General features: G+C 34.3%; 2 protein-coding genes and 1 long non-coding RNA gene across 8 annotated transcripts in view; 2 read left to right on the forward strand and 1 right to left on the reverse strand.

Annotated features, from left to right (window-relative positions):
• CROT (carnitine O-octanoyltransferase) overlaps window positions 1–4,487 on the forward strand; it is a 44,494-nt gene extending 40,007 nt beyond the window's left edge. For both annotated transcript variants that reach the window (XR_012054488.1, XM_072925502.1), the window contains one exon: window positions 3,777–4,487. Coding sequence is in view for 1 of the 2 variants with exons in the window: in XM_072925502.1 (XP_072781603.1) it covers window positions 3,777–3,780 (4 nt within the window). In the remaining variant the exon portion in view is untranslated. The remainder of the gene's footprint in view (window positions 1–3,776) is intronic.
• The window catches only part of ABCB1 (ATP binding cassette subfamily B member 1), a 48,193-nt gene continuing 26,762 nt past the window's right edge, over window positions 3,289–24,719 (reverse strand). For 3 of the 5 annotated variants that reach the window (XM_030264623.4, XM_004186218.6, XM_030264624.4), the window contains 19 exons: window positions 24,365–24,478; window positions 23,958–24,068; window positions 22,756–22,881; window positions 22,359–22,562; window positions 21,825–21,995; window positions 20,407–20,568; window positions 18,683–18,895; window positions 17,760–17,906; window positions 17,334–17,438; window positions 15,961–16,038; window positions 14,468–14,551; window positions 13,210–13,413; window positions 11,257–11,357; window positions 10,650–10,790; window positions 9,371–9,527; window positions 8,863–9,060; window positions 7,100–7,306; window positions 6,025–6,171; window positions 3,289–4,604 (listed from right to left, as the gene is read on the reverse strand). In XM_030264623.4, the coding sequence (XP_030120483.4) occupies window positions 4,410–4,604; window positions 6,025–6,171; window positions 7,100–7,306; window positions 8,863–9,060; window positions 9,371–9,527; window positions 10,650–10,790; window positions 11,257–11,357; window positions 13,210–13,413; window positions 14,468–14,551; window positions 15,961–16,038; window positions 17,334–17,438; window positions 17,760–17,906; window positions 18,683–18,895; window positions 20,407–20,568; window positions 21,825–21,995; window positions 22,359–22,562; window positions 22,756–22,881; window positions 23,958–24,068; window positions 24,365–24,478 (2,865 nt within the window). In that variant the 3' untranslated portion in view covers window positions 3,289–4,409. Of the gene's footprint in view, window positions 4,605–6,024; window positions 6,172–7,099; window positions 7,307–8,862; window positions 9,061–9,370; window positions 9,528–10,649; window positions 10,791–11,256; window positions 11,358–12,644; window positions 12,783–13,209; window positions 13,414–14,467; window positions 14,552–15,960; window positions 16,039–17,333; window positions 17,439–17,759; window positions 17,921–18,682; window positions 18,896–20,406; window positions 20,569–21,824; window positions 21,996–22,358; window positions 22,563–22,755; window positions 22,882–23,957; window positions 24,069–24,364; window positions 24,479–24,719 lie in introns of those variants that run through there. The other 2 variants (XM_030264625.4, XM_072925499.1) reach the window with 2 other exon arrangements.
• LOC140682603 (uncharacterized) lies at window positions 20,448–23,210 on the forward strand. Its single transcript, XR_012054489.1, has 2 exons — window positions 20,448–20,586; window positions 22,101–23,210. It is a non-coding gene; the product is annotated as an uncharacterized lncRNA (long non-coding RNA).

The following is a 24,719-nucleotide window of genomic DNA, read 5'->3' on the forward strand; positions in this document are numbered from 1 at the left end:
GATTCTTAATGTATTTAGCTCCCTTAATAAGCAAATGAATTATACCATTTCTACTGAGAGATTATATACATAAGTACAATATTTATATTGAAGTTACCTAAAGCCTCAGTGACTTTAAATGTCAGGATATTTTAAAACAGCCCATACAATTTCTAGTATTTCGACTAAAATGTTTCTGGCTTGGTGAATGTAAGGCTGCAGCCATAGTTTATGGATCTACTTTTATAAAACATTACATAATGCAGGATCTAAGATGCTAATTTTAGTAGAGCTCTCATTCAAGATGTGATTCATTTACTCTGTGCCAAGGCGTTAACAATGTAGGTACTGATGATAATCATCTTGCACCATCTTATGAAGAGCTAGAATACACAGTTGTTGCTAATCTGACCTGCTAGTGACAGCAGCTCTAGAACACGTGAAATGTGCCCTAGTCTTCATTGGCCAGACCTTTGTTAACCCTGCAGAAGATAGACTTGCTTAGAGAAATTAGGTTTGAATGCTCACTGTGAGTTATGTGCAGTCCTGTGCTAGATCTCTACAGCAGCACCTGGATACTGATAACCATCTTTAATGGAATGAAATGCATACTGAAATAAGCACACAAAGACAAAATGAAATGTACTCACCTTTCAATAGCTATTGCTAAAGATATTTGCCCTTGTGTGTTCTACTCTTTTCCTTCCTGTTCTCTACTTTTGATAGCTCTAGAGTCCATGAAATTCACAGCAATTAATTTGAAGTTGCTTCCACTCCTATTTCTTACTTTCAGCTTTCAAGTAACTGCTTTAAGGTAATAATGATAATGATAGAATAATGATACCATCCTCTCCTGGAAATACAGAATGAATTTATAATTAAGCTACATTGTTCTAGACAATTTGTCTGCAAGACTGAGTACTTGACAATAACAGTTATTTAGGCTGTCCATAGATACAGTTACAATGTAGCTTTTTCTGCACAAGAATTGAATGGTTTTGCCCTATATTCATAAGCAATGTATCTAGTTTCTTCTTTTCCCCAAGCTGTCTTGTTTCCTTTCAATGACCAAATCTACAAATTAGACTGGATTTTGAGGGAGAGGAGTATGACAAATAGTTATAAAGTTATAAATAGACTATACACCTTGAGGAAGATATCATGTTTATGTCTATTTGTGCTATGAATAATTACAAGTATTACTCATTAACAAATGCTTAATGGAGATATTTAGTGTCTTACAGAAATTAAGGTACCAGGAAGGTTGATTTTATAGACAAGTATAGCAACAGGAAAGAGACACCAGATTCAAAGGATTTACTTGCAAGAAAGGAGAACTGGTTCCACTAAATCTTGATTGATGGGGGGGTCAATTTTAGTGAGGAAGACTATTGAACTTCTCCCAACATGTGGGATAGTTCAGGAAGAACATTGAAGGAATACCTGAAGAAGAGACTAGTGGGGATCCAGAACTGATGTATAGTCTTTTTTTGGACATGGTACATGGTCTATGGTGCTGGTGAGAAATAGGCTTTCAGAAATTCTTGAGGTGACAGAGAATGATGGAGTTTACTCACGCTCTCACTCTATGTCACAAATTATAGAAGGGTTTAGAAACGAGATACTTGTTGCGTAAAGATCAATTGTCCTTGCAGGAGGCAATAGGCTGAAGAAAGCTGGGCAATAGGACACTGGTATTTAACAGCCAGATAAGAATCTGCAGTAAGAATGACTTTCTAGACCTAAATAATCTTTTTCCTCTGAGAACTCTATTTTGATTAATTGTTTCAGCAGAATGGCTATCAGGCTGTTGAACATAAGTCCTTATTTTCTGTTTCCCCATAGTCAGTGGCATTTGCTTGCAAAGAGGTTAGGATTGCCAAGGTGGTGTCAATGCTGACACCTCTCTAAAGACTTGCTCCAAAGATAATGGGTCTAGAGGCACAAGAAATGTGTGGGAAAACATTAAATTATCACCCCTCAAAACAGTGTGTACTGCTTGAAACTGCTGCAGGCTCTCAAAGACAGAGGAAAAAAGACCTAGTATTTCAGAATAACAGCATTTACATATTGTGCTCATGGGCAAAGACAAGAGCTGACTGCTCCAACAAGGAGTACTTAGAGCTCAGACAAGTGTCTGGTGACGTCAAGGGGAACCAGAATGGTTACAGCCTAACTGAAAAGGCAGAGCTGAGGAGTAAGACCTCAGTTAAGCCCCTTGGAAAGATGTGGTAGAATAATGGCCCTTAAAGCAGAATTGTCCTAGTTCAGTCAGTCTTTCCTTTGGGTAAACCACTGCAATTTAAAGGTGTACAAATAGAATATGACCTCATTTTTGGAGGTGTCTTTGTCTGTCCTTTTGGCTTTTTGCCTATAAACTACATGATGAGGTATTGAATGGTAGTTCAATTGTAGCAATATGACTGTCATGGTCTTCTGTAAAAAATTCTGAAAAGGATTTGATTGTGAGCAACAGCATAGCTGTTCAAGCATTTATAGTGGAATTGGAATTATTATACAAATTTTTGCACAAATCTCAACAAATACTTCTTTTAAAATGTAAAATAAAAGAATGGAGGAAAATAGATTGCTTTGGAAAGTTTCTGCATTTGATGTGAATTTCTGAAATATATTTTAAACTATATGGCCAAAATTTAAAAAAAAATGGTTTTCAGATGCTTCTGGTGAAGTATTTACAGTGTTATCTTGATTTTCATTAAGAGCTAAATTGTTCTGGTAAATCAAGCATGTTTGAAATGAGTTAGGGAAATAACTCAATCATTCCTAATCCAATCATTAGAAAATGTGTCATCAACTATTAAAAATAGTTTAAAAACTAAATACTAACATCCAGAATTTAATTTAAAAAATCACTTTAAGTGTGTTCTTACTTGAATTGTCAGACTATAATGTTGAAGAGTACCTATTTCATTTTTACAGTCTCAAGTATTACTTATTTATAGTATTATGCAGAGTAATATCCTTATTGATGGACAATAACCTTATTGTATCAAGTAATGCATAAATAGGAAACAAACAAATTTTCCAGTGAAACTGGTTTTCCATCTAAGACAGAAGCAAAAGAAAATAGGTATGTGATTCACGAAGAATACAATGAGACTGCATCAATCAGCATTCTGTAGAATGTAATTAGTACATGGTTGAGCCTAATTGGTAATGCCTATCTGCCTACAGACTGGTTCTTTGTGAGTAAATATCTAGGTGTAGGTACGACAGACCATATGTATAAATCTCAGGGAATGAGAAATTGCTATGACGGAAGTGCGGACGATTGATTAATCAGGACAGTTTTAAACTTAAAACCAAAACTTTACTGCATAAATACTCACTAACAAAATACATTTCTACTGTTTAGTCATTAATAATTATTAGTCAATATTACTCCATGTTCGAAGCAGTTAGCTCTTAACAGCCATCCTGTACTAGCAAACAATATCCAATATCCCATAGCCGATGCCAGGGATTCAGCACCGATGGTTACAGTCCTTGAGAGTCTCAGTCATGGCAGTGCTCAGACTCAAGAGCTCTTCAATCAAGGATGTCAATATAAAAAGGATGTCTTCCTTCCCCCTCCTCCAAGTCCAAATCCAGGATTTTCACCTTGTATAAAATATTGCAGTCTTCAGAGAGCTCTTAGTCCTTGACTTCTGACTCCTAGGACTTCGAGAGACTTGAAGGGAATACTTTCCCAGGCTGCAGCAGATGCCGTGTCTTGCTCATCAGTTATAATCCTGGGTTTTTTCCTTATCTGTTGTTTAATTTCTGTTTCATTTCAGATAGTCTTTGTCCATCTCTTAAGGTTGCAACTCTTCAATGATCAGTAAGGTACTTACAGTTCTGGGACCTTCGTTTTCAGTCTGTGCCTGTATTTTCAAGGCCTTTACTGACATCCCGGCTAAAACTCCACATCATAACAAGAGACACCTGGCATAAAGCTTCAGCTGACCTGCAAGTTCTCATAACATATGGTAACAAGCCTAATAGGCCAGGACTGACTGCCTTACACAGGCATAGTGAGGATAAGGCTTGAGGTTTATTTCTGACAAGAACAAAACTGTTTTTAATGAGCATTAAAATATTTCCAAATTGCTTACACCTAATTACTGTGATTTTTGAAAGAGTTCAAAGCAAGCTAATATTAATTATATTTGGCTTAGCATGCTTCTACTTTCATGAGTGCCATGGGCATCTGCTTCGGCCACATAGAAAAGCGGTTCAAATAATGAAAACTAGTAGTGAGAAACTGGTACACATTTACTTAGTATTTCTTGGGCTTGTATAACTTATGAAAGGAATGAAGAAAACCAAAAGTATCAAGACTTGACTGTTGATATTGAAATAATTACAAAGACAATAATAGCCACAGTGACAATGCAGAGATAAGTACTGCCTTGAATTGAGATGTTGCATTAGCCACTTTGAACATTGACCAGGGAATAGTAGATGCCTTTTTCAGCCAGAAGCTGCTGGTGGGTGCCCTGCTCTACGACCCTGCCATTCTGGACGACGCTGATCTTGTCAGCATTTTGGATGGTGGAGAGACGGTGAGCTATCACGATGCACGTGCGACCTTCTCGAGCTTTATCCAGCGCTTCCTGGACAATCTGCACAATGAAAAAACCAAAAGGTGAGCTATTCTGGCAGCTGCCATGACATACACCTCAATTGCCATCTGTAAACTCCAATATGGCAGTGAAGGAAAGGGAATATCTGTTGCTCAAGCATCTTGCTTTAGAATTAGCCTATATCTTGGCAGAGTCTAGACTGTTAGAGTGGATAATGCTGTGATAGTTAAGTGAATTAGAAGGAACCAAGCTCATTACTGAGATGCATGGCAGGAAAAAAAAGAAAAAAGAGAAAATTATTTTAAATTGTAGAATATGTTCTGACTGGATATAAAAAGGATTCGCTGCAAGGATAATTAGGCATTGGAACAGGGACAAAAACATATCTACTGAATCTCCTTGAGATTTTCAAGTACCCTACCAGACATGGCATAAAATAATCTAAATTTCAGTTCAGTATTGGCCTTTGTGTGAAGAGGAGGTTTAATTGGGGACCTCCACAGCTTTCTTTCATGACTGATTAATTATATATTGAAGTCAATATTCTTGAGCCAACTAGTATCATACTAGTTCTCATGATTTCACGTGGAGTCTCATGAATCACATTTTCTTAAAGCTATCACTGGCAGAAAGATATTAAAAACAATCTCTGCTTTCTTGTATTTATTCCTTATGCTTATTAATGCAGAATAAAATAAGAGGTTAAATTTAAATACCTAACTGGCATATAATCAAGAAAACAATAAATCATGGTATTATTTAATGGCATTTTCCCCTTATTGCCATTAAACCTCATTTTTTCATGCCTACAATTGATCAAAACTCAGCAGAAATCTTAACTTTCCAGATTATAATATGTGATATAATATTTGCTCATTAATAGTAAGTATTTGTAAGTATTTTGTAGACTCTCTGTTAATTTTCTACAGCTGGATTGTACTTTTGTAATATCAAGATTACAGTTTTGGCCTTGAAAAATAAGTAAAAGTTTTACCAATTATTACCTACAATTTTAATTTTAGCCATGAACATGTAGCAAGGATCAGAAAGCAATGGGAGAAGGAAGAAAACTTAAGTAAGCCACATATCACAGTTTCACAGGGAAAGAAAAACAACCTATGTTCTCTAGCAGCATCCTCAATATTTTTGTCTTCTGTAGTTTGTGTGTCCTGTTTCAAGTTTGATATCATTTCCTCAGTTGAAGCCTGAAGACTTCTAGGCTAAGGAAAAGCAACTTCATAGCAACTTCCATCTGCCTACTGCCATACAGATGTAAAAATACTTTTTTTCCCCCCAAGGAGGGCTAAGACATTTATATTTGTCTATTATTTACCTAAATATGTAATTTGCATAAGACACCATATTTCCAGCTTTTGGCTTTAAACTGTGGGAATAAAAACAGTAATCATAATCAAAAAAGAAGTTTAGATTCCAGATTCCTGGCTCAGACTTAAGTTACCTTTTCACTTTCTGTGTCTAAGGCAGAAGTAGCTTCATCCAGAAGCAGAATTTGGGGCTTGCGTACAAGAGCTCGGGCAATCGCGATGCGTTGTTTCTGGCCACCAGAAAGCTGGGTTCCCTTGTCTCCTACACGGGTGTTGTATTTCTGGAAAAAATGTAATAAATTCAGGCTGCGAATGAAAATCAGTTTGGATGTATATTGAAGCATGTAAATTCTGACACCAGCCTCCCATCATCTGCATATTCCACACCGGTAGCTTTCTGGAAACAGCTGACCAGAATTTCTATCTGCCATAGATCTGTAGATCATTTACTAGTAGACTTCTTTATAACATCCAGTGTTTAATAAATTCAAAGAAACAAGCTACTCTAAGGTTGAAATGACAATGTTATTCTTAATCAGACAACACAACACCAAAGGTGAGTGAAAGTCTGTGACAATACTGGGGTTCAGACTCTGAAAAATCATGCAAAGTGAGATGAGCATTCAGGGGAAATCTGAATAAATTTTTAGCCTTTCTGAATACTTGTAATTACATCTTCCTGGTCACTGCATAAGGACAAGATTTTGTGCATGGCAGACCTTTCATCTGACCCAAGATGCTCAGTCTTATATTATTATGTGTTTGTCTCATGCACATAGGTGAAAATTTCTTAGTAATTATTAGACCACAGGAATACTTGAAATTCAACTTCTGGCTAGGTATAACTGTAAGAAAGTGTAAACTCATCAGTCTAGCAGAATCTTTTACATATGCTTGAGACAGACAGGAGCTTAAAAAAAAATGGTCAACTTTAAAACCCCACCCCTTAGTAGCAGCTCTCAGTTAGTTATAGTTGTGTGTCTTCTTCCTTGAGCTCTTAAAATTCCACTCTCCACCTGACAAAGGAATCTCCCAGAATGAAAATAAGTATGGTAAATACAATTATGTAAGGAAAACATTTAAAAAAATGTTTCAGATTTATTTTCATCTCAGAGAATTATTGTACCCCAGGTAAAGTAAGCAGAGAGTTTTTCCCTGCCACTTAAGTTCACATCCAGTTCTGAGAAGGAAAAAAAGGGAGTAACTTACATCTGGCAGTGAGTCAATGAAGGAATGAATATTGGCTTGTTTTGCTGCACTAACAATTTCCTCAAAGGACACCTCCCGGCTGTTATCTCCATAGGCGATGTTTTCGGCAATAGTGCAGTCAAACAGGATTGGTTCTTGTGAGACAATACCAATCTGAGCTCTCAACCACTGGATATTCAGTGCCTTTGCATTTTTGCCATCAAAAATCTGAGAAAGCAAACATTTTAAGTTTTAGTCACATGGTTATATATGAACTTGAGACTTACTGTAAATCCATACACAGAAGTTGTGCAATTGCAGCTTTTTCCTTAGCTCTTTCTTACCTATTGCAAGCCCACATAATCCCTTCCCCTCCTTCTTGTCTATGTTCCAAAATTCTATTTTGCATCCATAAAGAAGAAATTAAGATATCATTTGCAGCCAGTTCTCTTCATTGGCAACTCTCATACTTCTGCTAAATATGCCTGTTGAATTGCTATAATTTTTTGTTAGATAGATAAAAACATAATTTTATTTTTATTTTTTATGTATCAGCTTCATAATTACACAAGTCACCTTAACTTGGACACAAATAAACCAGGACATTAAAAGGGCTGTTAAATCTCCACTAGAGTGACCCAGTGCAGCACTTAGCCTTCGTGTTGGGTGACAAGATCAGCTGGGTAGCTGAAGAATTGCCCCATTCGTAGCATGGCTGTTGGAGGAGATTATTCTACTAACTCTACAGCTGGTGCTCTACAGTCATTTTTCAGCCAATATAACTTTTTCTTCAATGGAAAAGGTGTCATGAACCTGATTCAAAATCCAATGAAATGAGGGAACTTTTGTGAACAGCTGTTCTGACAGTTTCTGCTTTAAGCTAAACCCCTTTCACTCAGTTCACAGTGCAGCTCAGCTTAAAAATTAGTCCAACATTTTTGTGGTTTCTATGGCACAGGTCTGTTCTTTACCCTTCAGTAAACTGTTGTTATTTATGTACACAAGGTCAGAAACCCTGATAAGAAAGTTGCACTTTGTTAAACACACTTTTGGAGCAACTATGCTGCTTCTTTCTACACATCACTTTGCTAAACTGAACCTTTTTGGGCACTTTAAACCCCCCAAAAAATTAAAATTGTATCTAGGCTTTATTTAAGTATAGTTTTATGTTTTGTGAGTATTTCTGCAGAGACAAGCTCTAAAATCCTTCTTATTCTCGCCTCATGAAGGTCAAAATGTGTTATTCTGTTTCAGACAAAACCTCTGAGCACATTTACATCAAAGAACAATTATCAGCAATTAACAGTACCACTAGTGAAAAAAAAATTGTAAAGTTGCTGAATGAGTAGTAAAGGAACCCCTATATTTTAAACCAAAATTACTAAAAATATTTACAATCTATCACTTAATAAGCAGGCATACTCTTAAAGATGTTTCTGACAAGTAAAAATTATGAAAAAAATACTTTTGTCAATGTTCACCTTTTTTTTTTTGATAGAACGTAGATAGAAAATTCTATTACTAGATCAAACAGAAGTAGATACATATATTTATTAGTTTTTAAACTGTTCTTATTACAAAAACCTCAATAATTGTAATGTGGGAAACTGGGACTTACATACATCTAGTTTAATTAAGGAGACCCAATGAGTCTCTGCTGATCTTTACATTAAAAATACTTAAAAAATAAAACTAGAAACACCTATTGTACTTATAACATCACAGAAAACCAATGAAGAACGCCCTCCCTTAAGCTGTTGAACTGTTCTTGCAAAAATACTTACCATTTCTCCATCAAGTGGGTCATAAAATCTCTCCAGCAGCTGAACAACAGTGCTCTTTCCACAGCCACTGCTGCCAACAAGAGCCAGAGTTTGTCCCTTTTCTACTTTTAGATTCAACCCTTGCAGGATTTTGACTTCTGGTCGGTTTGGGTAGTTAAATGCCACATCTTTCATTGTTATGTTTCCCTCAAATGTTTCCTATAATGAAAATATTATCACTGTTACCTCTTTAAGACAATTTCACCGATGATTAGCATAGAATTGCAGAAGTATCCCCAGCCCCCCAGAAATCAATAGAGATTTTCAAAACAAATACCCTTTTGACTCTATGTGCAAAAGCTGGACTCACAAGAGAGAACCTGGTCCATGTTGTGTTCAGATAGTGTCAAAGATGCATTGTGATAAGGATGTAATCAGAAGGAGAGGCAGAATCAGTTTGAAGAGAGAGAGGAGAGTGCTGTCCATGTCACCAATAAATAGTATCACCCATCAGACATGGCTTACTCACAGGCTTGTCTCCTTCCTCACTGTAACTGTCTATTGAGGGCACTCTTTCAAACAGCAGAAACAAGTGGGCTGCTGATATCTTGGCTTTGGCATAGTCTGGAGCAAAAGAACTGGTTTGTCCTAGTGCCATTGCACCAAATACAACAGCTGAAAACACTCTATAAAGAAATCAGAAAAAAACATCAACAGACAATGAACAGAAGAACAGTGGAAATGTGGCTGGACTCAACTTTCAGTCAGAGAAAAAAGAGGGCTAAATTTAGAAAGAATAAAGAAGTAACCAAATATTAATGCTTTAATTATTCACTTAGCTCCAGAAATTTCTTTTTACTCCCATTTAATGACATGAGATAAACATGCCTGCATTCCAAATTAAGTCTTTTCTTTACTTATTAGCAGTAATTTCTTTAGTTAATTCTAGTTAGTATATTAAGTCTCTGCTGGGGCTATGAGGAAAGGGGTCAATGGATGGAATCATTGTTACTCTAATGCTGTTCCATCCTCACTGTGGTTTCCTCTGTAGGGTTCAATGACCTTTGGGAATTAATGATCACTTTTTAAGGCATCAATGAAAATAAGAAATCAAGCTTGTAACAAGGTGACAATAAATATTTAATTTTCTACCACATCTCTGCTGGAAAATTTGAATTTACAATTACTGACAAAGATTGAAAACTGTGCTTTTATTGGGTTTTGATGACTTTCACGGCATTTTATGGAATTCTATGTAATTTATAGGCTACGTTAGAATAATTTAAGACCCTGTTGTCTTCAGCTATTACTTACTGCCACACACCATAGAAACAATATCATCACCAAGAACAGCTATTGATATATGACACCTCTTAGCCTGTTTTAAGGCAAGGTAAAATAGATTCATTTTTATTAACTTTGTCTTTTTTCTTCAGAGCTACATAAAGTGATCTGTTTTATTCTGTGTTTGAGCAGTGAACAAGGGCTCACACAGCTTTTGCTCAATCCCTCCCTTTCAAATCTAACAAAATTCTGTTAGCTGGCTAGAGATGTTCAGCTAGCAGATGGAATGCAGTCACTTTTTAACATCTTCTGGTCAAAATGAGCTGTGTTAACTATCTTTAATTGGGTTGGCAACAAAAAATCAGTGTGGTTGACCTTCTTAGGTATTCAGGTCACTGATATCCACACTGGTAGGATCTCAGTCTATCATACTTGTTTCCATAGCCCTGTATTGAACTGTTGCTCCTAAATTATAAATAATTTTCCTCAACAGACAGAAAAGGGATTGCAAAAGAGATACTTACAAAAATACTCTTTTATACTCCGTGTGATCATTTACCACTAGATAGGCACCAAACCGGAAACAGCCGGCATAGGTAAAGAACATCATTGCTTGTGAAAGGGCAAAACAAAAGCCAAATATATGTGCCTTCTTCACAGAATTTCTGTACAGAAAGAATGCATATTTTCATCAAAGTCTGCAGTCATACTGAAATCCTAGTACACAAAAAATAATTATTCAAATGTTTTCCATTTTACTATCACTTTAAATAGTGCCTTAATGTAATAGTAAATTTACATTTAAATAGTTTAAAATAATTATCCAACAAATCAGGTGGAAATTTAGATTGGAACACTTCAAAAGCTCACTTAAATCAACATTTTACCAAACCAGGTAACATTGTAATAGAAGATACCAACATTATAACAAAAAATTAAGTAAAGCAAATTTTTAAAAATGTTGAGTTGTAGTGGTTGCGTTTGTCAATACAAATATGCAGAACATTGACATCAATTCTGAGATAATGAAATTATACATTAAATCATACACACTATTAAAAATATTATTGTTGAAGTAAATATTTGCAATTTATTATAGGGGTTTTTTTAGCTTAGTTATTTTTATTATACCTGTAGGGTAGAATCAGATGTTCTCCATACATCAACTCAAATTTTCTTTCTAGTGTCAAGCTAACAACAGTTCTAATATTTTCTATTGCTTCTGTGGCAATCTGCAATAGAAAAGCAAATGTTTTAATCAAAAGTATGCTGCAATTCCTAATTCTAAATTAATAGAAGATTCTGTGGGAATATAATTTTATATTTTATACTGGTTATTAAAATCATAGACTGTTGATATAAAAATAAGAATTTTACATTTTTGTTTTTAGGACAATGAGATTTTCTTACAATGCTCAGAATCTTCTGACAAGACCTCTTTAATATTCTACAAAGAAATGGTGAAAAACCATTAGACAGCAATAACAAATATAGAAAAGATGCTCAACATGCAAAATGGCATATTAGCATTCAACTTCCAGTCTGCAGAGTTTGGGCTATAATCAAAATGTCCAGGTTATTTAGGTGCCTTTGAGCCTGAGATCTCAGCAGTAAATATTTACTCTGGTACCTTCTTTTAGCTTGCAGATTCTTTAGACTTGTGTCATTTGTATGCATAAATGTTCCAGGGGATATTCAGATTAGATATTTTTTAAAAATTCACTGTTAGGGTGGTCAGGCATTCAAATAGATTGATCAGGTATGTGGTGGAGTCACTGTCTCTGCAGTGCTCAAGAGATGGATGTGGCACTATGGTTTAGGGGTCATTACGGTGGTGCTGCCTTGATGGTTGGACTTGATGACCTTGAAGGTCTCTTCCAACATTGATGATTCTCTCAAAATACTCTCAAGGCTTTAATGCATTTTGCTATCGTACACATTTCATGTAATTTTAGTTTCAGACCATAAAGTTAGGATTTTTAGTAACCTAAGTTCAGCAAATCTTTGCAGAAAGCAAATTTTCTAGGTGAAACATTATTTTTACTGAAAAAGAATCCCGTATTTTTTAAAAAATGAGAATTTAATAAAATGCCTGTAGTCCAGTGCATGCTTAGATGGCCTTGAGAAGGGAAACTTACATTACTATGAAAAGAAAATATTTTTTTAAGTTTAAAAAAAAAATCATAAATATTTGTAACACCTGGGCTAATTCTTCAAAATATGCTGCATTAAGAAAGTCTTTAGTGTTTATTCCAAGAATTGCCATCTATTTTCTATCACATCTTACAACCAAACAACATAAAATAAATGTTCCTCCCTCAGAGAGAAGGAGAAGAAATGTACCCAGTTGAAGGGAAGAGAATGGAGCTGCATGACCGTAGATAAAGGATTTTCTTTTCAGCAACTTTTAAATAGAGTAAGACATTTTAGAGGAAAAGATTTTAGAAAAGTTTTACCTTGAAGAAAGCAGTGTCTGGGAAGTGATGAAATAGTTGTTCTGTTCCAAAAGGATTTTTGGAATGAAGTGACATTAAATGCCTTCATTTAATTTGTTAAACAAGAGTCTAGCCTTCTTGCGTTTCTGTTCTCATCTTTCTCTTCCACTCAAGAAACAAAGGAATGGCAAACAGAAACCAGTGGATATATACATATAATCACTGCAAACATTAATAAGATAAAGAAGGAGACAGAAAGAAAAAAAAAAAAAAGCAGTGTAATAAATGTAAGATAGATGGCATGCCAAAAAGGGATGACAGGAAAAAAAAAAAGAATGTCAAAATGAGAGTGGTTGCAAAATAAGGAAAACAAAGATGTCTGGAAAAGGAACGAGAAGAGAATATGCCTGAATTGTCTTTAGCACATTCCAACATTTAACAACAATAATATTAATTGGTTAATACCATAAGTCTTCAATTGTTTTTGAAGAGGTGTGATGCTCTGTAGGTCTACTAGTGTACCTGGCTGTCTTTGGAACTTGTATATTGTGAAATTTTCTGTACTCAGAAGTCATTCGTCCATTAACAATGCTTTGGTAAATATGACTGTATACATTATACAGAAATAGATTAATTTCTCTAGACCCACCTTTCCTGCAGCTTCCAGCTCTCGTTTATCTTTCTTAGCATGCCCAGCCAACATCTTCATTTCAATCATTCCTGCCACTGCAATGATGGGCACAACAGCTAAAAGTAGCAGGGTCAGCTTCCAGACATAAATTAATGATATAATAATTCCAGTCCCCAGGTTGGCTATGTTTTGGGCAATTAATGCTAGTCTGACACCAGTTGCCTGGACAAAGGAAAATAGGCATTTCTTACCAACATAACTGCAATTTAAATAAGAAAAGCATTTTCAACCACAAAATTCCTGATTCTCAAAGCATTACTTAGAAAGTCTTAACTCAGTTTCACTATTTTACAAAATGGTAATTTCTTAAATGCTTTTGTAAAAAATTATCTAGATAATTTTTATTTCTTCTTTCCCCATATCCTGATTACTTCAATTTCTAAATTCTGCTCTTGACACTGAACAAGCTTTGCCCTCATTACATACTCACATTTACATCTAAACATTAAAATCTGTCATATTTTCTAGATCACAGAGCTAACTTTACACATCATCACACAGAGCCCAATTAAGAAGAAGAGTAAATATTTAACTTTTCCTATGGAAATAAAGCCAAAGATACTTCAGAATCCTTCAGTTTAGGAAAAAAACCAAGCATATAACTTCATGTAGCAGTAAAAATTTGCTTAAGCATACAAAAATGATTACATTTAGTGTGCTTTAGCTTGATATTTCAGACCCCTGAAAGTACATAATTGACTTACAAAGAATCTCCATAAGGTAACAGAGAAAAGGAAGTTAATTGCTGACAGTTCCTTTTTTCTTAATTAGGAAATCTGAACAACCAAAAAAATAGCAGAAGATTGTAAACTGAATAAACTTAGTTGCATGTCTTTAGGTGAATAAGACCGCTTTAAAAAGACTTCTTAGGTAGGATATTCCAAATAAATTTTTTAAAAATAAAGATCACAACACAGCACAATATTTTTTTTAGAAAAATGTATTTGGAAATTAGTCTGTAAATACATATTTAGTATAATTTTCATAAAGTGCATCAGTGCATTCTCTACCAGCTATTGGTATATATATAATTATTGTATATATACCAATAGCACCAATAGCTGGAATAAGAATTTTTATATAATTTTTTTAATTCATAAAATATACTATTTTATAGTATATTTTAGATTTCAAAATCAAGCTAGTCAAACCTAATCTGCAACTTCATTACATGCTAAACCAAATAGGAAAACTTTCAACCCAAAATTGTACTTACTCCTTTCACATTAGAGGCATCATTAGCAAGTCTTGTAGTTAATGCTCCAGTGCTATTTTTAGGATTATCAAACCAGGCCATATCCTACAATAAGAAAAGTTATTTTTAAGACCAGATTTTGGTCATTTCAAATAAACTGCTAAGTAAATCTGGTATGTGCCAGTGCCTCAGTTCTACATATTTAAATAAGTTTGATTCCATCATTGCACATTGCATATATTTAGAAAGAAGTGTAATCTTGTGAATCATTGCTGTATTCATTGTCACTGCTGAGAAGGAAGGGGAGCAGCTGAGAGTGTCCCAAAAACAAAATTTACCCTTTACCCTCCCTCACTGCTGCTCCTTCACCGAATCTGCCTGGAGGAGAGGACTCATTGGTCACACTCCCTCATGGCTGCAAAGCTATTTGGGGACGGGTTAAGTGTAAAGCATTTTCAGGTTAAAAAACAAAATATTCCTTGCTTTGTTTCTTCCCATGTTGAGGAGGCTTATTTGGAAGCTATGAGACACCAACAAATCAACAACAACAACAACAAAAAATCCCCAAACCCAACCAAACGAAAAATCAAACTGTTCTACCTGACCAAAGCTAATTGTTGGGATCAGGTACACAGTTTATGATTTATTCACCATGTGACCAAATATCTGATTTAAACTGTAATGTGTTGTATGCATTTAATGAGGTCCTGGTAATGTATTGCAGGCATTTGTAACCTCAAGACTCAATTGTAAGATTGCCTTTTCATTAGATTTTTATTATGGCTGATCTACAAATCATGATTTTTCAGACTACAACAGTTTTCTGTCACATTTAAAATAGTCATGTTCAGATCAATTAAATTCTGTATCTACATGTAGCTTTATGTGCAAGACTTAAAACCCCATATCTATCATATTTTGTATTTCAAAATCTAAAATACTGATCCTGAAATAATGCAAAATTAAGGCAAATTTAGAATTACTCCACAACATTACATTCTATTTATATTTTAACTCTCTGAAAGTGGTTTTACTTTCCAGTACACAATTTTATTGTTGCATTAACAAACAACAATTATAGATTTGAGGGCTTGTATGAAGACTTCCAATAAATTAAAAAAACACACATATCTGTACATATCACAATTTAAATCAGACATTTGAAGTAAGACTGACAGTGTAAGTTGTGTTGCATTTCTTTAGGGGAGAAAGGGCCCAGAGAAAGCAAAGCAGGCAAATGAACAGATAATGGAATACTGCTGGTGCAAATCAACTTGTCAGGCCCTTGTAACTTGGCTGTAAAACTAAATCTTTGCAAGGAGTACATAAAAAACTCTTGTATTAAGATTCTCCCTGTAAGGACACTTTGCATAACCACATATAATTAATCAAATTGGTTTCTAGTCTGATTCAATCTTCTCTGTATGATAGAGTGATGTAGAATACAATTATTTTATACCAATACCATCAATTATTTTTAAAACCCTGGAAATCAAAATATTTATTATCTTTACCTGTCTAAGCATTGCTTTAAATGCCATGAATCGAAGCCTCATTGTAAGAATTTCTCCAGCTTTGCCAAATGTGAAACCCTGTGTGAGAAGAAGTACAATGCTTAGTATAGTATTACACTGTTTGTAATACTATATTGTTTGTTTATTCAAAAAATATTTTAGATAAATATTTTAGATAAATTGCCTCTACAATGTCAAAGTAAAAATATTTTGGTCCTGTTTGCAGAAACCAAATGTAAAACCAGGTTTAATATACGTAAATCCTAGTAGGTTCACAGTACTGACATTCAAATACTATTAATGAAAAAAAAAAAAATTTGGGAGCATAGCAACATTTCCTAGCACTGCTTTACCAGCATGCTTTAAGGAGAAGGTTGCTAATCAACACTTTGATTTCATTTGTCTGAGTCAACGTAAATCAGATTTAAACAAGTGCATTTACAGATTTAAACATTTAGGTCATTCATTTTAGATTAAAGGCTTTGTAAGGCAACCTGGGTTCAGCCAAATGCATCAGTCATATTTTAAAAATTACCTGAACATTTATAAACTGAGCAAACCTATCACAGCCCTGTGCTAATCAGCCTTCCATACTCAAGGCCCTTTTCACTTTTGCAACAAGACAATTCCATAAACAAACCAGATTTCTGCAAGAGGCTGTTTATGCTGCTGTCCCAAGCACGTTATTTCACTCTGTGGACTCTTTTAATAGATAAAACTATACCAACATGTTCCTAAATTATAAACTGGACTATATATGAAAATATTTAATATAATTACTACTTTTTTTTTCAAGTGGCACTGTTGTAGCAGGTATAACCCTTAGTATTTCAGCAGGAGGAAATGAATATCAGAGTGAAGAGTGTTTTACATGACAAACTGGGTCTGGGAGTCTTTGGGGATTCCCACAGGAGAAATATGGGATGTTCCCTTGGAGAAGGAAAGGGCTAGGGAAGTAAAAAAATTGGAGAACAAAGGCAGGAGATTGATAGATTTCCAATTACTTAAGAGATTTAAATAGGAAGGCTTGAGGTGAGAGGCAGGTGGTAAAATGTCAGGACTGGAGAGGTTGCCTGTTAGCTGACAATGGAAAATGAGTGAGAAAATTCAGAGTTTTGTGCTGAGAAGTGTCTGACAGATGAACAAGATGGGAATTTCTAAAGTTAAGAGGTCTGAATAGATTCAAAAGATCCTTTAAACACAAGCAGCTCTAGGTCAAAAAAGTTTCAGCACAAGACATATCTAGAATCATAAATACAGGTTCTGGTTTGAGTTGGAGACGTATTATGAAGATACAAATTTTTAGTATATTTCAGTTCTGGTTTCTAAAACATGATGAACAATTAAAATAAGGTTAAAATATTAAAACATACCTGAAAAAAGAAAGTAAAAAAGGAAATTATCCCAAGTGCTAAAAACAGCAGTGAATATAAGTTGCTCTGTTTTCTTAAGACATCCTTGTCAGTCTCTGAAAAAATCTATAATATAAAATTTGAAACAAAGTTTTTAAAAAATTAACTAACAATCTAAAATACTTTCATTTTTCTCAGTAGCTTTTTTGGTAATCAATTGCATTAATATGAAATCTGATCATATACTACAAAACATTTAATGTATAACAAGCGTATTTCAGGTTGCAGCAAGATTTTTAGCACTTTGTGTCATACAATTTTTCTGATTTTTGCAAGAATACTTCATCCACTCTTCAGCTTCACTGTGCCATGATAGTTTTTAACCTAATTTTATTAGAAATAAATATTGTGGGCTTATAGTTTTTTGCTTATTTTATTCCAACTTACCCCTATAATTTCAGAAAATATGACTGCAAATGCAGGTTGCAAACCTCCATTGATAATTGCACACAAGGTTCCAGCTACAAAGTATGGCCACTCAGTTTTGTTCAACTTCATAATTTTCAGAAATGAAGCTGGAGGTAGTTCTTCAGCCTAGAAAACGTGAACTGCATTAGGACAAACATGAATGTATTTGGAGAAATGCAGAGAAAAGGAGAGATTAATAATCAATTTCCTATTTCCAAAATCTATTCAGGGGAAGAAGAACTGTATAGTTTTTAATAACATGAATAAATGATTGTACTTTTTTTTTTTGTTTTGTTATTCTAACACAAGGGAGATCTGTACACTCTATTATAGCTCTTGTCCTTTTATATTAGTTTATCCATGTAATTTTAGTTAGTGAATACTTTGGTCAGTGCTAACTGAACTACTCATTCTGGGCATACTGCTGTGTGTAATCCATGGCTTGATTAATTCAAGTAATTCTTCACAAAGCAATTTATAACAGTAAAATAATTACTGTAAACAGGAATGTAATCATATTTGGGGGGGGGGGCTTGCAGGTTTTGTTGTAAGTTGTTGCTAATATTGAGCTAAATATTTTGTTTCTTATACAAAAATTATTGTTTAACCCATATAGACTATGTTGGTATCATATGTAAATATATGTAAGTATATTTCTTTTAAAGGAAATTTATTTTTGATAATAAATGCTTCATCTTTGTTATAGATTTTTAAATTACCATTTTATTTTGATTATCGTTTATGTTGAGACTAAAAAAGCAAGTTATGAATATTATCAGTCAAAGACTATTTAGTATTTAAAAATTCTCATGCCTTCTTGTACCTTTTTTCAGCAGGAGAATGAATTTGACAAACTTTTTAAAAGTAATTAAGTTCACTAACATCTCTGCAAAGATACTTACAGGTGAAGTTTTTTCCTCATCAGGACTATAATTTTGCTCTCCTGGCTTTTTCATGCTTCTCCGAGTTGATCGTCTTCTCAATCCCCTAGTTAAGGATTCTTCAGATTCTGGTTCAAATTCACTGTTTTTGACACTATATACATTCTCATAATTTTCTGATGGTGGAAGTACATTCTCATAATTTTCTGATGATGGAACTTCAGCTTCTACTGCCTAACAGTGGGGAGAACATTATGCTAAGATTAAACATGCATATATTACTTCAAACTTTCAAAACTATGAGGTAAAAAAGTAAAAGTAACTTTGTTTCAGCTGAAAGAGCTATGGGGGAACAACATATAATGCCTTAAGGAGGTATGAAAATCTGTATAATATTTATTAGAGCTCTATCTTCAGAGCTTTAGTCATATATGAGTTTTGCATCTCTTATGAAAATCCTTAAGTGGAAGATGAGGACTGAGAGTAGCTGCTCTCTTTTTTAATGAATTAAACAAAAAGTTTTAAATTGAGAGTAAACCTTTTGCACTCCTCTTGGGATCTTATAGAATGAGTTCTTGGGAGGATATACAGTTTATATATGAAGTGATAAAACTTTCCTTTACTGGAAAACACACTGAGCAATTCTTGACTTTAAATGGAATAAAGAAGTTCATCATGAAACAAGTCAAAAAGATTTTGACTGAAAAATTAGAGCAGACTGGAAAAGAGCCTTACCCTTGGTGGTACTTTTGCTAGTTCTTTGAGAGAATAAATAGATGTCTACCCACCCTGAGGTATTTGATAGCAACAGGATTCAAAGTTGCCTTCAATTTGAGTTCTGTTTTTTCCAGAATTTTTAAATTTCTTACTACTTTTAAAAATACTAATAACAATATCTCATTTTGCTTGCTTTCAATTGTTTTAAATAGTTTTAAAATTTTCTTTCCATTTTATATTTCCTCATTTTGCCCATATTTGCTTTTGCTTGGATACAAAGTTACTTTGAATCTAAGGTAACCAAATGCATTCTCCTATGAAGAAATATTTTAATTGGTCTGGTTAACCTCTTCAGTGTCACATACTGAGATGGCAGTTTCAGTTTCTTTAATGGACACAGAGGTTATGCAGTAAAACAAAGGCTACAATGAAAATCTGCTATAACCTAATGGTCACATGGGACATTGGGATGTAAGTATCAAAGTATCTTAGTCTTCATTTAATAACTAACACATTTCAGAAATTTATCATAATTTGCAATTATTTGTTTCTATCTATATAGGTTAAGAACACATTTTTGCTCTTGGCATAGCTGAATTTTATTTCTTTTATTCTATTCCAACACTTTTTTTTTCTTTAGAAAGCAATTCAGCATGAAGGATGATAACTAAACAGCTTAAAATATGTATGTTGTATTCCTTCAGAGTCAGCTACCGTATTTTACCTTTTATCAGACTGAGAAAAAGAAATGGAATACCAAACTCCTGTAGTTATCTGCTCTAAAAGGAAAATAAAAAATAATCTTTTAAGTTTAAATACCTAGAGGATTAAAAATGTACTATCCTGGTTTTAAACAGGTCTCGTAGCCAAACTAGTGGTCTCTCTCAAATTATTACTCTCCTTTAAAAGTACATGAGTATTTTGCTATTATCAAAATATGCTGCAGAACTTCTCATACTTCTGCAAAAATGACTATGTGTGCGGGGGGAAAAAAAAGGAAATGAGGCAACAGCTAGAGAGAGAAGTACCTGCATGTTAACGAGTTTGTAGTAGATTCCCTTTTTCTCGAGCAATTTAGCATGATTGCCTAGCTCTGTGATTACTCCACCTTCAAACACAGCTATCACATCTGCATTTCGGACTGTTGACAGTCGATGAGCTACCACAACTGTGGTGCGTCCTTCCCTTGCCTGAAAACAGCAATATGTGTGAGTATTTATAAGTAAATGTAAAACCTGTTCATAGTAGAGTTGAATAGAACCTAAAAGAAACATTAAAATGGTTCACAGGAAAATATAACTTTAAAAAAATTTTTAAAGATATTTGAATGAGTTCCTTAAAACAGAAATATAATTTAAAGTTTGAAATTTAATATTAAAGATCATCTTTCACTGCGGCACATAAATACATCAAATTTTATAAAAAATATCTAAATAAAAATCTCAATATATAAAGGTTAAAATGTTACAAGCCATAAAAATCTCAATATATAAAGTTTTAGAATGTTACAAGCCATAAAATTGTTAAATGCTATAATTTTTTTATTTTTAGACCCATAGTTGCCCACTTAAACTTTAAAATCCATGGAGAATTTATACTTAGAAATATTAGAAACATTAAACTTAGAAACATTTAAAAATATTTTACACTCACTTTTAAAGATATCATAGTTTTAAGCTCTAAGTCATTGCTAACTCAAGTGACTACAATAAAAATAAAATTCTCTACAATTTCATATGAATTTTATTTCAACTAAGTACCTTGCTTTGGCTATTTATAAGCATAATACACTTAATGTTTCAAACATTAAAGCTTGTCATTTTAACTACGAGGCTATTTCAAAGTGATCAAGCAAATTTTAGTTTAAATAATGAAAGTAATGATCCCAAGCAGGGGAATTCTGTTGGAAGCTGGATGGAGTTCATCTTCAGTGATGTCCCTCAAGAGGTCTATACTGGGACCCATACTTACTCAATGTCTTCATCACTGATACTGATAAATGGGACTGAGAGCACACTCAGCAAGTTTAGGGGTGACATCTCACTGAGCCATGCAGTTTATTCACTTGAGGGAAGGGATGGCATTCAGGAGGTCTCTGACAGGCCTGAGGAGCAGACCCAGGAGAGCCTCATGAGGCTCAACAAGGACAGGTGACTGACAACAATACGAAGGGCAGTAAGACAGATAATGGACGAGGAGGGTATTTACACCAAGAAAATGTTGATTTAGTCTTAATAATGCACAAAATATGATTCTACCTTCTAATTTGAAATAAGATTTCTCTCTGTAATACCTGCAGGAACTCAAAAATTCTCTGTACAAAGAATATTTGGCAGATCAAAGTTTACATTTTGTGTTTTTATATGTCTCTATTTTCAACAAAAGTCCAAGAAAGAAGGGAATATTAGGCTCCTACTTACATGCTTTATTTTAAAATACTACTGACCTTGTCCAGTGCTGCCTGCACAACTGCTTCACTCTCAGTATCCAAAGCTGATGTTGCCTCATCAAGCAGAAGAATTTTAGGATTGCGAACCAGAGCTCTGGCAATTGCTATTCTTTGCTTCTGGCCTCCACTGAGCTGTGCCCCTCTTTCTCCAACCACAGTTTCAAACTTCTACAAGACAAACACATGTATTGAAAACACTCAGTGGCACAATCCTTTCACTAAAGATATCAGTAATGCCAGAAATGCCGGTAACATCTTCTCCTTTCTCTACAGGAATAAACACCTACTTGGATACACCTGACTAATCATTTGTGTTCCTGGAATACTAATAGTTCTTCAACTGACAGCCAAATCATTGCCTGAAGATATAAAATTAACATTATTCTCAAAAGTTATGAGGAAGCTCTGCATAGCTCTGCATATTCCCAGGTCCAGGGATAGCTGAGTCTTAACAAGCATTCCTTCTGAGGAACTGTTTGGCACAAGAAGTTTTAGAAGAAATTATTTCAGCAGGAGAGCTTATCTGCTTACATTGGGTAGCTTCATGATGAAGTCATAAGCATTTGCCTCCTTGGTGGCTTTTTCAATCTCCTCCATGGTGACATCCTCACGGCCATAACGGATATTTTCTGCAATAGTAGTGGCAAAGAGCACGGGCTCCTGATTCACCACACCAATAACTTCCCGCAGATACCTTACGTTTAAGGTCTTAATATCCTGCCCATCAATGGTAATCTAAACAAAAGAGAGCAGACAAAAACTGTTTACTACCTGTTTTGACCAAGGAACCTCTCTCTCCATGCCAGCATGTGCCATTTTAGGGGAGACTTCACCATGTCACTGGAAAATTGACAAGAGCAGTGAGGCTGGAACTAGGCTTTCAGCACGTGTGACATGCAGAGCAGTCATCTCACTTGAGGTGTCTTACCGTGCCTTCCTTGGGATCATAAAATCTCTGGATGAGCTGAACAGTTGTGCTTTTCCCACAGCCACTGCCACCAACCAGGGCCACTGTCTGGCCAGAATTAATCTTGAGATTCAAGCCCTTCAGTATCTGTCCATATAAGAAGGTTGGCCAAAAACATAACAGTATTTAGAAATGTCAAGGTAAATTTGAAAGGCTAGAATAAAATAATCTTTATATTTCTAGCAGAATTTGGTAAAAATAAAGTTTATAAATATGTGGATCAAAATTTTCAATTACTGATGACTTCAGCTTAATTTTCCTTATAATTACATCACAACTGGTTCATAAGCAATGCATTATACAACACACTTCTCGATTACCTGTCTCATGAACCAGTTCATATGACAAAATAATAACAACACTACTATTCATAACTAAAATATAATATAGAAACAATAAAATGCAAAATTTCTGTATTATGTTGCCTCACCTCTTTCTTTAATTCATCATGCTGACTACAGGGAAGCTATATAAAAGACATGGTTAAAAGCTGGGTGTATTTCCTTTCTGCCTATCAAAAGTAAGAAAGGTCATTTTATCAAGGTCAGTGATTTTCCTTCAAGGTAAGGAAGGAAACAGTTATGTAATGCAAAGACACTCTCCATGGAAATATTTTCAGGAATCATTCATATGCTGTCTATCATCACTGCATTGAGATTCTGAATATATGACAATGCTTTAAAAAGGAAACTTATTCTCTGTATTGACAAATATAGATTCTGATCTCTATCCCATATAGACCAAGTCCTTGCTGGAGCTGCTTTCTTTTTTTCCTGGTTCAGACACAGTCATAACAGAGCTGCATTGCAATTATTTTAAAACTTATTAGCTCATTATTATTACTATACACAAACACTTGAGTTAGGATTGTAAATTTAGATTCTGATAGAAATATATATTTATAGTTTTTTGCATAGCCACACTAACTAGGGCATTAGACAAAAAAATGATTCAAGAAACTTAACATGTTTACCTGAGGTGGAAATAAATCTAGCCAAAATCACTGTGATGACAAGGTAGTTTTATACACATTAGAGAATCAATCTGAAATTGTTAGATTTTCAACAAAAATTAATTTATGTGACATTTTAATGATTTTTTTCCCAACATGTGATCCATATGTTCAACTGTAATATATATATATAAAGTTTTAATTACAGTACCTCAACATCTGGTCTGGATGGATAATTGAAGTAAACATTTTTTAATTCCAAGTTCCCTTTTATGTGGTCTGGTTTGTAACCTGTCTCTGAATAGCTGTCAATTTGAGGTTCCTGTGCAAAATAAAATACAAAACCCAATATTTTTTTCATAAGGAAGTCCTTGAGTGCACCATTTTTCTGCAGAAACATTAAACATGTGTTTTAAGTAATTTAGGTGAGATTTCTGAAATATCTAAATTGCACTATGTTTTGCTCCCTCACTGCTACGTTGATGATATGCTCATGCAAGAATACTTATAAAATTTTTCTATTGAGCTTCTGTGTGAATTTAGTTCCTGTCTTTGAAAAGAAGGGTCTCTTACCTTCAAAAGAAGTTTTGAAATGCTAGTGAGGGCAATGATACTCACATTGTCTATTATATTAAAGATGGTGTAGGCAGCTCCTCTTGCACTTGCAAATGCCTCTATGCTTGGAGCAGTCTGTCCAATACTGAAAGCTCCAATCAATACAGAGAAAAAGACCTGAAAGAAATGTTTACAGAGGCATGTATTCATTCTTATTTATGCAGAAAATTTTATTTATTTATTTATTTATTTACTTATGTTATGTGTTTTTGGTTAAGGAGGTTCTATGTCTATTAAGGGAAGTTTAAGGAATCTAGAATTAAAGCAAAACTGAAAAGGTCTCTCTTAAGCAGAGAAAAACCTTAAGAAAAGGGCTTTTTAAGGTTCATATCAGAACTGAGAAGCTGTACAACATTAA

The sequence above is a fragment of the Taeniopygia guttata genome, chromosome 2 (assembly GCF_048771995.1).
Source record: "Taeniopygia guttata chromosome 2, bTaeGut7.mat, whole genome shotgun sequence".
NCBI lineage: Eukaryota > Metazoa > Chordata > Aves > Passeriformes > Estrildidae > Taeniopygia > Taeniopygia guttata.